This window comes from Schistocerca gregaria, chromosome 1, assembly GCF_023897955.1.
Source record: "Schistocerca gregaria isolate iqSchGreg1 chromosome 1, iqSchGreg1.2, whole genome shotgun sequence".
In the NCBI taxonomy this organism is placed as follows: Eukaryota; Metazoa; Arthropoda; class Insecta; order Orthoptera; family Acrididae; genus Schistocerca; species Schistocerca gregaria.
Window position 1 is genome coordinate 185553547 of NC_064920.1, and position 15565 is coordinate 185569111.

The 15565-nt window shown below is 47.1% G+C and overlaps 1 protein-coding gene across 1 annotated transcript in view; it reads left to right on the forward strand.

The window, feature by feature from the left end:
• The window catches only part of LOC126336513 (uncharacterized), a 40105-nt gene extending 25135 nt beyond the window's left edge, over positions 1-14970 (forward strand). Inside the window, exons 2-3 of the mRNA XM_050000336.1 lie at positions 6984-7437; positions 14953-14970. Of these exons, the coding sequence (XP_049856293.1) occupies positions 6984-7437; positions 14953-14970 (472 nt within the window). The remainder of the gene's footprint in view (positions 1-6983; positions 7438-14952) is intronic.
• Positions 14971-15565: the final 595 nt, after the last annotated feature.

Genomic DNA, 15565 nt, shown 5'->3' on the forward strand with positions numbered 1-15565 from the left:
CCAAACTTCCAGCATTTAAAACACCGCATCAGAGGAGGGACATATGGCTTCACATGACAGCGGTAAACCATCACCTTGACCTTTTCGGGTAAGACATCACCCTCAAAGGCCAAGATGAAGGCACCGGTGGATACCTGATTATCCCACGGACCCCGATGGACGCGCCGGACGAAGTGAACACCTCGTCGTTCGAAGTTGGCGCTTAGTTCATCGTTTGACTGCAGAAGAAGTCCCTGTGGAACATAATACACTGGACCATGTTTAAACTCCTATGGGGCCTGATGGTAACAGAAACATCCCCCAACTTATCACAAGCGAGCAACCTCTGTGACTGGGCAGAGGATGCTGTTTTGATTAGAACTGACCCAGAGTTCAGTTTGGACAAACCTTTCACCTCCCCGAACTTGTCCTCGAAATGCTCCACAAAAAACTGAGGCTTCATTGACATAAAAAATTCACCATCAACTCCCGTACAGACGAGGTATCTGGGTGAATAATCTGCACTGCCGTCTTTAGCCATACATTCCTCCCATGGAGTGGTCAGGGAGGGAAATGATCTCTGATCACATTTCTTCCTGTTGAGGTTAAACCTCGCTTGCTTAGGGACTGCTGGTGGAGGCCCACCAGCGAGAGATGATGTACCACACTTCATTGCGGGTCATCCGCCCTGGTGCCACCCACTCCGACCAGGGGCTCTCCCCACGGGCGCCACCCAGCCACAGCAAAGACCACCTGGCTGGATGGCCTTTGCCAGGTGTCCTGATGCCCCAGAGGGATAGGCATCTACTCCTCGGAATATGTGGGGAAGCAGCAACTCAGACATCAGCAGTGCGATCCATGTGTAGTCAGGAGGCTACCACTAAGAGGGTACATGACGACCCCACCACAACGGACTGGCTACCGTGCTGCATGTCGGATGTCGAATATCCATGTATATTACGAGGGCAAAGATGAAAGTGCACAATGGAGGGAATGTATGCTACCCAGAACACACTGCAGCTGATGTGGCCGGAAGCTCGGTGTAAGTCCGACTCCATGACAATATCGGGTGTGCCAGATCTTAGGGCAAGGTGGATATAGAATGAACCATGTAAGGCGTCCTTCCCCAAATGGTACGCACCAATGGAAAATGTTGAAATGGAGTGGTCAAACCCCGAGGGGATCATCACATTAAAGGCCGAAACTGTTGAGACTCCTTTTAGTCGTCTCTTACGACAGGCAGGAATACCGCGGGCCTATTCGTACCCCCGAACCCGCAGGGGGTCCCGCGAAAGACATCAGCGTGATGAGATGCAGGTGGTCAGCATTGATGTTCACGTAGTCCACCGCTGTCCTGATGCCTGGGTTATTACCACAAGTCCCACAGAAGCTCGGGTGATTATCACCGACGCGAAATACTGCCCCAGCAGCCTGTATCTGTGGCGCAGTGCATGTGTAGAGCAGGCATTCGCCTTGATAGAGTTCCGGATACGACCGTCAACCTGATGTCTAAGAAAGGAGAATCATCCAACCGCGCGACGCGCTTTACTAGATCTACAGTCAGGTCTTGATGATCTCAAGCCCTCTTCAATCGTAATTGAAGCTGTAGTTATGGTCATGGGAACACGCAGTGATCGTCTGTTTCTGATGTCAATGTTCAACAATGTACGCCAAATAGTGTACTCCGAAATTCATCTGCCTGTACTACTATTGTATTTCGTCACCAGATCTGCCACAGATGATTGCCTATCCCGTTTCAAGCTGGTCTGACCTCCATGTTCTGTGATGAGGCATGAACTTACGAAAACTTGTCGCCTCCTCGTGGATTCACCTTCCTTCAACCACTTTCCACAGATGCCCACGACAGTAGCATGAGAACAGCCGACCAGTTTCGCCGTTTCGGAGATGAGCGCTTCAGGCGCCGGACCGTAATAATCTGCCCTTTGTTAAAATCGATTATTTTAGTGGATTTTCCCATTTGCGGTCGGTGTGGTCACTAGATTAAATGTCCATTCGTGTTTGCTCCGCTTATATACTTTTCCTTCTGAGTCACGTGTCCAGTATGCCACCAAGTGCTCTCATCGGTGTATCCGGTGTCTTCACTTAGTGGCTGCAAATACCGATTGACAAACCAGTTATATATGAGTGTGTCTAACCCTTGGTTGTCGGTTAACAGTTCTTCAGATTAATCATAACTACAATTGAACAACTTAAATTGGAAGGAACACATCGAAAATGTTGTGGGAAAGGCTAACCAAAGACTGCACCTTATTGGCAAGACACTTACAAAATGTAACAGATCTACTAAGGAGACTGCCTACACTTCGCTTATCCGTCCTCTTTTAGAATACTGCTGCGCGGTGTGGGATCCTTATCAGATAGGACTGACGGAATACATTGAAAAAGTTTAAAGAAGGGTAGCACCTTTTGTACTATCGCGAAATATGGGAGAGAGTGTTGCAGAAATGATGCAGGATTTTGGGCTGGACATCATTAAAAGAAAGGCGTTTTTCGTTGCGACGGAATCTTCTCACTAAATTCCAATCACCAACTTTCTCCTCCGAATGCGAAAATATTCTGTTGACACCGACCTACATAGGGTGAAGTGATCACCACGATAAAATAAGGGAAATCAGAGATCATATGGAAAGATATAGGTGTTTGTTCTTTCCGGCACTATACGAGATTGGAATAATAGAGAATTCTGAAGGTGGTTCGATGAAACCTCTCCCAGGCACTTAAATGTGATTTTCAGAAGTATCCGTGTATATATAGAAGTAGAATATTAGTCTGCGCGTAGTTGTTGCCATCGGCGGTAAAATCTTCTGAGTCGTTGGGACGCGTCGTTTTCCTTTTCAAATTTCTTCAACGCTCGAAGTTTCGATCCGTCTGCTGGTATCCCCTTCAGGATCCTACTAGTGTCCTGGATGCCTGAGCAGCGTAGAGAGGTGAGTGGACTGCTGAAGAGGATACCAGCATATGGATCGAAACCTCGAGCACTGCACAAGTTTGAAGAGGGATATTACACGACCTAACAACGCCGAAAATTGTACTCTCAGCCATTTATAATTAGATAATTTATGCCGTTCATAAGTCTCAATTAACTTCATTAACTATGTGCAGCATTGGAACTACTTTGCACCGATGTAGTATCGTACCTATAGTAAGAGACAGATGGGACAAAGATTTACGAAAAGCGATGGTGCATTTATTCTACGTCTTGAAGCAATAATTTCACATCACAAGTGGAGTCAGGTAGTAGACTTCCTCCTATTTGGTACGTACTCTGCGTCACAAAAGAGGGAAACACTCAGAGCGAAGAACAACTTGTAATGGAACCTCACAGGGTTCAGAAGGCCTTTTGATGTCATTTCAATCGAGTCAAGTTCGTAAAGAACTTAACAGTATGAGCCCACTTAGCAGTATGACGTTGCACTCTCTCTCTAGTCTTGGTTCATCGACTGATTCAGTTGGAAAGAGTGTCTTAAGCCTGGGGCAAGCTGGCCGATAACTCTCGTAGCTGGTCCTCGGTGTCTCGGATACTGGCACTGGGGCATCGTTTACGTCTGAGCTGATCCAACACATGTTCTATCGGGAATAGACATTGTGCTCTGGTGACCACAGTAGTACCTCCACATTAGGTAGATCTTCCATAGAGACATGTGTCATGTGTGAACGATTATTGTCCTGTTGAAAAATGGCGCCACGATGCTGTTGCATGAGAGGTAACACACGAGGACTCAAGATGTCTTCCACGTACTGTTTTGCCGTCAGAATTCCACCAAGCACTATTAGCAGCGGACTCCCCACACCATGAGGCCAGGAATGGCGCCATTGCACATATCCACAACATTGGAAGAATGGGACCTCTCGCTGCCAACTTGACAACGACTGTCATTCTGGGCGGAGCAGAATCGTAATTCTGTGGTGAATAAAGCACTGAAAACGCAGCAGTTTGATTTGTGGTGTCAATGGCAGTCTACTGATGGGACGGTAATTCTCTCGTGTGGCTGCTGCTGCTGGTCTCTGAGCAATAGCGTGGGACAAGACACAAAGTTGTAGGGAATCCATTGTTTGCTCTCGAACGTTAAGCCCAGATGTGATTGGTGAATATTACAGTTGCCCATCCTTTTGGTGATCAGATGTGATCTACGGGAACAATGACGACGTAAATGTTTACACTCAAGTTGTCATGCTGCCAAACATAGGGGCCGCCATACCACGCGAACTGAATATTGCACAACTGGACCAACCGACTAACTCGTGCACCACTGCGAGTTCCCTCTCGATGTTTGTCATATGCTGATAAGGCTGCTTGACATGACATGTCCTTCACAGTGATCTTTGAGCATCTGAAGCCACTGAGGGAGGTTTACTTTTTTCGCATGCAGCGCAAGTTTAAATAAAATTTGTATACTGCCGAGTATTCTAACAATTTGTTCCGGTGTGATACATTGATCAGTAGAACACCTGTATCAACGTCCTATATATTAAGTCTTTTTAGATGCAGGTGGTACTTGTGGTCTTAATAGATGGCTTGAGATCTTCGCTTCAAATGTAGGCAACAATTGAAATCATTCGACATCTATTAGCAGTGTTGCGCATTACAATGTCAGGTGATCGATCAGGAGGAAATGAGTACTGCTGTCACTGCATTTTCTGGAGGTACACAGGTGGCAGTTGTCACTTGCAATGCGACGTCTTAATGCAGTGTAAGTTGTAAGGGCCGTCTGTTTGATCCAAAAAGGATGGACTTTCGGTCATGTTGTTGCAGATGGCAATGCGTCTCCATATGTCACCCACAGGTTTTGGATAGACAGCAGGGCTTCATGTCCGTACACATCTGGCATTACAACCTTACGTGAATACCAATACCTCGCCATCTTGGCGTCGTACTGATACCGCTATAGCACTGCAAAACGATCTCAGAATGGCCGTTCGAGCCGTCCTGTCCGATTACACTGTAATAAATGGGTTGTGACAAAAGACGCAACGACCCCGACGTCCTGTCCGAGTACCCCGCTAGACACGACGTCATCTCACACCTTGCCTTCAGTTACGCTGTCAGTATGTCAACTGGTGACTTCGTCCCTGGCGAAAAGTGTTATTCACAGAGTCCAGTTATCCTCTGACGAAAGGTGATGGCTGTATTTGTGTGTGGAGATTCGCGGTGAGCAGTACCTGCCAAATGTTGTCCAGGAAATCGACATACTTCCAGAGTTCTGTGATGCTGTGGGGAGATATCAATGTTGACAGTCATACTGATCTTGACGCTCGCAAAGGCCACCTTACCGCCAGGCGGTAAATCGAAGAGATGGTGTTGGAGCGTGTGGTGGGTGCTGCATACGGTGCTGTCCCTGAATTCCTTCTAACGCCAGGGTCAGTGCGGTAGGCGTCAGCAGGAATGCCTTGCTAAACCAGGACATTGAAGTAATGGAATGGCTGCCAGCCCGGTTGGCCGTGCGGTCTAACGCACTGCTTTCCGGGCGGGAAGGAGCGCCTGGTCCCCGGCACGCATCCGCCCAGCGGATTTGAGTCGAGGTCCGGTGAACCGGCTAGTCTGTGGATGGTTTTTAGGCGGTTTCCCATCTGCGTCGGAGAATGCGGGCTGGTTCTCCTTATTCCGCCTCAGTTACACTATGTCGATTGCTGCGCAAACAAATTCTTCACGTACGCGTACACCACCATTACCCTACCACGCAAACATAGCGGTTACACTCGTCTGGTGTGAGACGTTTCCAGGGGGGGGGGGGGGGGGTGTCCACCGGGGGCCGAACCGCACAATAACCCTTGGTTCGGTGTCGGACGGCGGAGGGGTGAAGTGGATGGACTGCCGTAGTCGTCGTGGGGTTGTCGACCACTGTGACTGCGGCGGGGACGGTGCCTCTCCGTCGTTTCTAGGTCCCCGGTTAACATACAGTACAATACGTTACAATACAATGGAATGACCGACGTTGAAACCCGACCTAAACCTCATGGGACATGCTTGACGGACGTCGTCGCAGTTTCCTGTTCCACCACAGGTTCTCCAAGAACTCACATGTGCTCTCATTGATGTGTGAGAGAGGATATTAGAGGGTGATCTCCGCAGACTTATACAAAGCATACCTAGTACGTGTCGTGCATTGATAAATCACAGTGGTCATACACCTTATTGGAGCTCTCAAAGCCCATCAAAAGAAGAAAGGATGAAGGGACAAATGATTGCTTCCATTTTGTTTCCGACAACTGTGCGACATTTCTGTTGTTTTTATTCAAACGATCGAGGATGTAATGATACTTTTTTGAGTATTTAATATATGGTCCAAATGGCTCTGAGCACTATGCGACTTATTTTCTGAGGTCATCAGACGCCTAGAACGTAGAACTAATTAAACCTAACTAACCTAAGGACATCACACACATCCATGGCCGAGGCAGGATTCGAACATGCGATCGGAGAGGTCGCTCGGCTCCCAGACTGTAGCGCCTAGAACCACACGGCCACTCCGGCCGGCGATGAAGGTATAATTTGGTAATATACCTAGTCCTCAAAATGGCCGTTTGGCGACCTTCACCCATTCAGAGTAGTTACTTTACTATGGCCTGATTACGTTCCCGGGTTCGATTCCCGGCGGGGTCAGGGATTTTCTGTGCCTCGTGATGACTGGGTGTTGTGTGATGTCCTTAGGTTTAAGTAGTTCTAGGTTCTAGGGGACTGATGACCATAGATGTTAAGTACCATAGTGCTCAGAGCCATGTGAACCATTTGATTACGTAGATGTTTGTGGGTTCCAGGACTCGGCCTCTGCGTGTAAGTTTCCCTTCCTTCCTTTTCCACCACGCCGCCGCGTTCCCTAGCGGAGGCTGCCACGGTGCTCGTCCCGCCCCCCACCTTAACCTGCAGCCTACAGCCTGTCGCTTTAGGTCGGGAATTGTACACCTCCCCGGGGCTCGGCGGAGAGGTGAGGAGAGAGCGGTCGCGGAACCGCCGGCAACTGCCGCGTAAACTTGCTTGTCGGCAGCCGCCCGCGTCCTCAGGAGAGGCGTGTAGCGGCGCGGCGAGGGCAGCGCGGCGCGGCGGGAGGCGCTAATGAGGAAGCCGCAGTCTGCGCTGCGCAAGGAAGCGGCCGCGAGCTGCGCCGGGCCGGCCGCCGTGCCGTGCCGTCCCGCGGCGAGCATCGACCCGCGCGGCCTCAGCCGCCGCCGCCGCCGCTTCGATCGGCAGGCCAGGCAGAGCGGCGGAGGCACGGAAGTGGGCCAGCGGCGGCCTGCCGTGCGCCGGCCGCGTGGCGCGCGCCGCCGCCCCCGCCGCCGCCGCCGGTGGACCCGGCCGCCGCCGCCGCCAGCGCGCACGCTCCCGGCCGGCGCGCCGGCCCTAAACGCCGCCCCGGCGGCGCGCGCACACAGACCTGCCCCGCGACGCCTCCACGTGCCCAGGTCACTTTTCCGGGGCACTTGTTCCTCGGTGGAAGCTCTGTAAGGTGTCAGGCAAATCCAACACCTTCCATGAAAACCCTGACATAATAAGCAAATCTAGTAGTATGTCACATAGCTCCGAATAAATCGTGACATTAAAATAACCAAAGTAATACAAGTAACGAGTGAGCAAATGGAATGCCACAGACTAACACAAGAATGCCTAAATGCATGTCGTACCTTCCCACCGTGAGGCAGACGCAGTTCCGAGGGGAGAAACGAGAACAGAAGCCGAGAGCAGAACCGTATTAAGCTAGAAGGCCCTACGATAAGGGAGGGGCTGCACACCCACGCCGCCAGCCTACCTGTACGACTACACAACCCGCACGTTTTAGCGTGAGGCTTTTTCGAGTCTCTGTTACGTAAAGGACCACCCCCCAGCCCATGTTAAAAGCTAGAGCCCTCCAGAAAAACAGTATAGATCTTACGATAACACAAAAAGGGCCACTACCACCCGCAAGTTTTAGTGTGAGACTTTTTCGTGTCTCAGGTACGTCAAGGACCACCCCCCAGCCCATGTTAAAAGCTAGAGCCCTCCAGAAAAGCAGTATAGATCTTACGATAACACAAAAAGGGCCACTACCACCGGCAAGTTTTAGCGTGAGACTTTTTCGCGTGTCTGTTACATTAGGACAATCCTCCAGCCCATGTTAAAAGATAGAGCCCTCCAGAAGAACAGTATAGATCTCACAATAACGCTAAAAGGACTACACCAGCTGCAGGTTTTAGCGTGAAACTTTTTAGCGTCTCTGTTACGTTGCAAACTTTAAAAACATTGCCCCACCACGAAAAGTATAACGTTTCTCATTGGATAGAAAGAATTTTTGTAGGCGGAGCTTAAGGTTAACATTGAGACCCTGATTGGTTAGATTAAAACATAGCCAGATTGGTTTTTTTAACCAACTTCGGTGAATTGTAGTAAGGAGAAGTTAGAGGAGAGTTGGTTCCGAGACGGCGAGCTGGATGGCTGCTGCGCCGGTCGCTGCCGCCCTGACGCTGCTTAAACACCGACAAGGTAATGAACGCACGCGATGCCGCATTTTTGAGCGCATAAGGCTTCACTCAGAACTGCAGAAGTATCATCTGTTACACCCCCTTTTTTTGCGTAATACTAGTGTCGATCGTTAGTTAAAACTCATGGTGTTCACATCTGCCACTTGAAGTAAAGATCTGAAACGCGATGATTTTTCTATTTTATAGTTATTGAGAAGCCACATCAGCCACTGTAATTTACAACAGGTTAGATAAGTAATTAAAGATAATTGAGGGTCACTGTAGACCATTTTGATAGTTTTCTCTTTTGTGAAACTTAATTTAAACCTAGATTATAGATGTGATAAGGCATAGGTCATCCTTCGATCAATTGTAGAACTTGGAAACCCATTCAGGGAATATTCGTTCACATCTTTGTTGAACGCAGTTAGTTTTTACCATCATGTATTAAAACATTTCCTTTTATCAATAGTGTATAAACGATGTTTTGTGAGTAGAATAAAATTTCCAGTGGTAAACTTAACTGCTTTTTCGACGTTATTTTACCAGCTAACTAAAAATAGGAAAGCCTTGAACCCTTTGCACTAAATTTAGTTAGTATTAAGATTCTTTTACAGGGAGTGCAGTGGAGCTGACGCTGAGATCATTTAGTATTTGGTTATATAATCGCTAGTCTCACTGATCTCTTCTGAATTCTACATGTCATGTGTGGTCTGGCGTCTCCTTACCAGCAACAGGTCCCAGGTTCAAACTAGTTAATTCCCTAAAAAACACGCTCAGAGCGTCGTTGCGCGAAAGTGGTAGGGAGATACGATATAGAACAATCAGACACCACCATGAATGTTTAGAGCTCACTTAATCCACTACCATAATTCATCCTTTACGGTTTTGACGCTCAATAAGCAGCCAAATTTTCATTCTAAATTTTTACAACGGCGATCAAAAATTTAAAAAAAAATATTTTTAAAGTTCAGTATTGATCGCACTACCTATGCTACAAGAACATAAACTACTGGCCATTATAATTGCTACACCAAGACGAAATTCAGATGATAAACAACTATTCATTGGACAAAAATATTATACTAGAACTGACATGTGATTACATTTTCACACAGTTTGGGTGCATAGATCATGAGAAATCAGTACCCAGAACAAAAAAATGGTTCAAATGGCTCTGAGCACTATGGGACATAACATCTATGGTCGTCAGTCCTCTAGAATTTAGAACTGCCGAAACCTAACTAACCTAAGGACAGCACACAACACCCAGTCATCAGGAGTACCCAGAACAACCAACTCTAGCCGTAATAACGCCACTGATACGCCTCGGTATTGAGTCAGACAGAGCTTGGATGGCGTGTACAGGTACAGCTGCCCATGGAGCTTCAACACAATACCACAGTTCATCAACAGTAGTGACTGGCGTATTGTGACGAGCCAGTTGCTCGGCCACCATTGACCAGACGTTTTCAGTTGGCGAGAGATCTGGTGAATGTGCTGGCCAGGTCGATAGTAGAACATTTTCTGTATCCAGAAAGGCCCGTACAGGACCTGCAACATGCGGTCTTGCATTATCCTGCTGAAATATAGAGATTTTCAGGGATCAAATGAAGGGTAGAGCCACACACATGAAATGTAACATTCACTGTTCAAACTGCCGTCAATCCGAACAAGAGGTGACCGAGGCGTGTAACCAATGGCACCCCATACCATCACGCCGAGTGATACGCCAGTTTGGCAATGACGAATACACGCTTCCAATGTCCGTTCACCCCGATGTCGCCAAACACGGATGCGAGCATCGTGATGCTGTAAACAGAACCTGGATTCATCCGAAAACATGACGTTTTGCCATTCGTGCACCCAGGTTCGTCATTGAGTGCACCTTCGCAGGCGCTCCTGTCTGTTATGCAGCGTCGAGGGTAACCGCAGCCATGGTCTCCGAGCTGATAGTCCATGCTGCTGCAAACGTCGTCGAACTGCAAATGGTTGTTGTCTTGCAAACGCCCCCTTCCGTTGACTCAGGGATCTAGACGTGGCTGCACGATCCGTTACAGCCATACGGATAAGATGCCTGTCATCGCGACTGCTAGTGATACGAGGCTGTTGGGATCCACCACAGCATTCTGTATTACCCTCCTGAACCCACCGATTCCAGATTCTGCTAACAGTCATTGGATCTCGACCAACACGAGCAGAAATGTCGAGATACGATAAACCGCAATAGCGGTAGGCTACAATCCGACCTTTATCAAAGTCGGAAACGTGATGGTACGCATTTCACCTCCTTACACGAGGCATCACAACAGCGATTCACCAGGTAACGCAGGTCAACTGCTGTTTGTGTATGAGAAATCGGTTGGATACTTTCCTCATGTCAGCACGTTGCAGGTATCGCCACCGGCGCCAACCTTGTGTGAGTCCTCTGAAAAGCTAATCATTTGTATATCACAGCATCTTCTTCCTGTCGGTTAAATTTCGCGTCTGTAGTACGTAATCTTCAGGTGTAGCAATTTTAATGGCCAGTAGTGTAGGTGACCGGTTTCGGTCATATCACATGACCTTCAAAAATGGTGCAAATCGCTCTGAGCACTATGGGACTAAACTTCTGACGTCATCAGTCTCCTAGAACTTAGAACTACTTAAACCTAACTAACCTAAGGACATCAGACACATCAATGCCCGAGGCAGGATTCGAACCTGCGGCCGTAGCGGTCGCGCGGTTCCAGACTGTAGCGCCTAGGACCGCTCGACCATTACGGCCGGCTCACATGACCATCATCAGACCTGTAATTTTAGTTAGAAAGTAATAGAAACCTTATTAAATTGACTTTAAATGTGACAAAATACTTATAAGGATAAATGCAATAAGACTTGTTATACCCATGTCATCCTTTGAAGATGGTAGGTGGAGCACTCTTCTCAGCTGCTGGTGTCAACAAGTGACGGGCATACGCTTAAATACGAAGATGCTCCGCCTACCTCTTCTTCCTTTACCTCACTTTTAATAAGCATGCCGAAGGGACGGTGCAACATAATATGCAAGTCCCTCATTACGCTAATAAAGGCTTATTATTAAACATTTTGGAGGAGATGGAGATATATGCCCATTATAGAGATGAACTGTCAGTGCTTCTCAATGAGCAGTCGGATTTTCGCGAAAAACATGTTTATGATCTCTTTGACGAAATTCTATGAACACTATGTACTCTTTTGTTCAGAAAATCATAGAACCCAGTTGTATCCGTGGCAGAAATGTTCCTTAGAACAGTACGTATATATTTATATCACACCCTTAAACTTCCAACTAGAAATATTACGAAATATGACTCCATTTTTAACAAATCAGTTTTATGACATTTTAAAAAGTGTATGTAATATCATATCACTCTGCACGAACTAAAATATATAACACCCTCTTAAATACATCGTCGAATTTATATAAAACATATTTGTATTATTCATAAGCAACTTTGGAGTTTTGTCAATAACAACAGGTAACTTAACTTTGACCATAATGAGGAACTTTCTGTTTTAATTGTACATTTTTAAGTCGGTGTACGTAAATAGTAGTTGCACCAGAAGTTACTGCTTTGGGTACATAAAAGCTCAGAAGATGGACTAATACTGAATCATGTGCGGTCCTAAATATGTGCTAAACAAATAACCAAACAAGCATAAACGCGAAGAAAAATCACCGGCTCCCAGTTTCTCTTTTACACACTCATTTACGTTCCTTTCTCTACCAATAATGCCAATACTCCCGGTAATCCCACCATTTACTACGAAGTATGTGTACTGTACCAAAACCCGCTAGGGTAGCCGAGAGCGCTAAAGCGCTGCTTCCTGGACTCGGGTAGGCGTGCCGGTCCCGGATCGAATCCGCACGGTGGATTAACGACGACGGCCGGTGTGCGGGCCAGTCTGGTTGTGGTTTTTAGGCGGTCTTCCACATCCTGCAAGGTGAATACCGGCCTGGTCCTCACGTCCCGCCTCAGTTAACGACTCGCAGGCATTTGAAACACATTCGCGCTATTTCATGATTTCCACTAGTCGCAGACAGCTGGGGTACACTAATTCTGTACCGGGGGTTGTGGTGTGTCGGCAAGAGGGGGCATCCGGCCACCCCTTAATATTAACATGCCAAATCCGGTTAACCATGGCCGTAACTGCGGGACAAGGCGCAAGCGATAGATAGAATTTGTACTGTACCAAAACTACAGCAAGCGATAGATAGAATTTGTACTGTACCAAAACTACCGAACCGTAGTTCTGGTAGAGCGCAACACAACCTGGGACATCGTGGAATGTTCCCGCTTCAGCTCCTGTAGGTTCTTGACTTTCCGATACGTGACGGCGCTACAAGTTGCAGTCAAAATGGCGTCTGTAACGGAGATGCTTTCCAAGCAGAGAGCTGTCATTGAGCTTCTTTTGGAGGAAATCCAGAGCACCGCAGATATTCATATGCCTTTGCAGAATGTCTACGGAGACTTGGCAGTGAAAAAAACGGCAGGGAGTCGTTGTGTGAGCTGCCTGTCATCGTAGCAGCAAGGTGCACTCTCCTGTTCTATGTCGAGCGTGCCGGCCGGCCGCACACAAACGGTTCAAATGGGTCTAAGCACTACGGGACTTAACTTCTGAGGTTATCAGTCCGTTAGAACTTAGAACTACTTAAACCTAAGTAACCTACGGACATCACACACATCCATGCGCGGCTCCAGACTGTAGCGCCTAGAACCGCTCGGCCACTCCTGCCGGCCGGTCGCACACTGCTTTGACTCCTGCAATGTACGAACGCACGATTACTCTCATTCGAGGTGATCGACGGACCATACTCAAACACCTCAGTTCAAAACTGGACGTCTCTGTTAATACTGCTGACACACTCGTCCAGCGATTGGTGTACTCCAAGTTGTGTGTCCGTCTAACAAAAAATGGCACCGAGCACTACGAGACTCAACATCTGAGGTCATCAGTCTCCTAGACTTAGAACTACTTAAAACTAACTAACCCAAGGACATCAGACACATCCATGCCCGAGGCAGAATTCGAACCTGCGACCGTAGCAGGAGCGCGATTACGGACTGAAGCACCTAGAACCGCTCGGCCACAGCAGCAGGCCCTGTCTAACAGATGACAACAAAGAGCGACGAATTACCATCTGTGTTGAAATGCTTGGGCGTTACGAGGCCGATCCCGACAATTTTTTGTCAAACATCGTTACAGGTGATGAAACATGCGTTCATCACGTCGAACCGGAAACAAAACGGCAATCCATGGGATTGGCACCACACCACCCACGAAAAAGTTCATAGCTGCACCCTGAACCGGTACAGTCATGGTAATGGTCTTCTGGGACTCTGAAACGGTTATTCTGTTTGATGTCCTTCCTCATGGTGCAGCTGTCGGCTCTGAAGTGTGTTGTGCTAACTTCAGGTATTTGAAGAAACAACCTCAGCACGTTCGTCGCCACACAAATGCAAACGAACTTCTCCTTCTCCGTAACAACGCAAGACCCCACAAAGTCTGTGCATCCGAGAGGAGTTCACTCGTTTGACTGCTGTTGCTCATCCACTCTGCAGCCGGAATCTCGAACTTTTCGACTTTGATCTGTTTGGCCCAATAAAGTATGCACTCCGTGGGAAGCAGTTCGTGCGTGTTGGAGTGGTTATTGACGCAATAAGATGTTGGTTCCGATGTCCACCAATAGAGCGGTGCGATGCAGGCCTTTCCAGCAATGCGACGTAAGGCCGTTGCATTCAATTGAGATTATGTTGAAAAATAGGGTTTTGTAACCATAAGAGTGTGGGGAATTATTTGCTGTATTGAAATCCCGAATAAAACAAGCCTTCTTTCAGAAAAAATGTCTTGCGTTACTTACTGAACGCCCCTCGTGTTTGGAACTATAATACAATTGGCGATGGCAGTAGTCTGCTAAAAGACGTCGTGCTAATAGATATCAGTAAAAAGCGACTGAAGCAGTGAAAATGACTTCATCAATCTCTAACACAGTCCCTGATCTTAACCGGTTCCATGAAACATGAGTAAATTTAGGTAAATTGTAAGAAGTCAGGTCCCTCTCTCACGCAAACGAGTGTTCATTTTGAAACTTCCTGTCAGACTAAAACTGTGTGCCCGACCGAGGCTCGAACTCGGGACCCTTGCCTTTCGCTGGTAAGAGATCTACCGGCTGAGATACCCAAGTACAGCTCACGCCCTGTCCTCACAGTTTTACTTCCGCCAGTACTTCGTCTCCTACGTAGGTTCCGAGTTCGAGTCTCGGTCCGGCATACAGTTTTAATCTGCCAGGAAGTTTCATATCAGCGCATACTCCGCTGCAGAGTGAAAATTTCTTTCTGGAAACTGTTCATTTTAATTCCTGCGCATGTTTCACCACTTTTGTGGTGTCATCGTTGGATACTTTTATTAAGTGCTATTAAATGCAAACGTCTTTTAAGCAATAAATATTCAATCGAGATTAGACCTAAAAAGATTATATGTTTATTGTGCTGGTTACAGGATTTTATAGAACGCTGAAGTCTGTAACACTCTTTTTACATTACTGTATACCTTACCATCTGAAGCTAAATGATATTACTGTGAGTTTGGAAAATAATTGTAAAATTTTCTAGAGAAATATTTTGAGCCTGCAAGATTTAGTTTCTTGATTAAGTGATCTGTTAAGTCACCTATCACTCAGAATAACATTTAGATGCAAATGGAAGTTGTACAACAATGTAAAGACCATCCTTTCAGAACCAAACATTCTAGAAAATTAGGTACGAAGGATTGCTGAAAACTGATGCCTCTGAATTTTTAATGTGAAAACTCTTAAGACTTTCTACGTACAACAAACTTTATTAACATTCTAGACTTTTATTCTTCACGGCTACATATTTACAGCCGTCTGCCTCTAGAGGACTCCGAAATGTAGCGTTAACATGACGGTGTGTAACGTAATTACGTCGGTGTGTGAGAAACAGCGTGCCGTAATCGAGTTTCGAATTCGAAGAGTTCCATCACAAATTGAGCATCCTCGGCTTCAGCATGACAATGTAATACCCACACGAACAGTGCGACATCTGCAACAATCCGATGCCTTGGGTTCACTATCATCGATCGTGCTCCACAC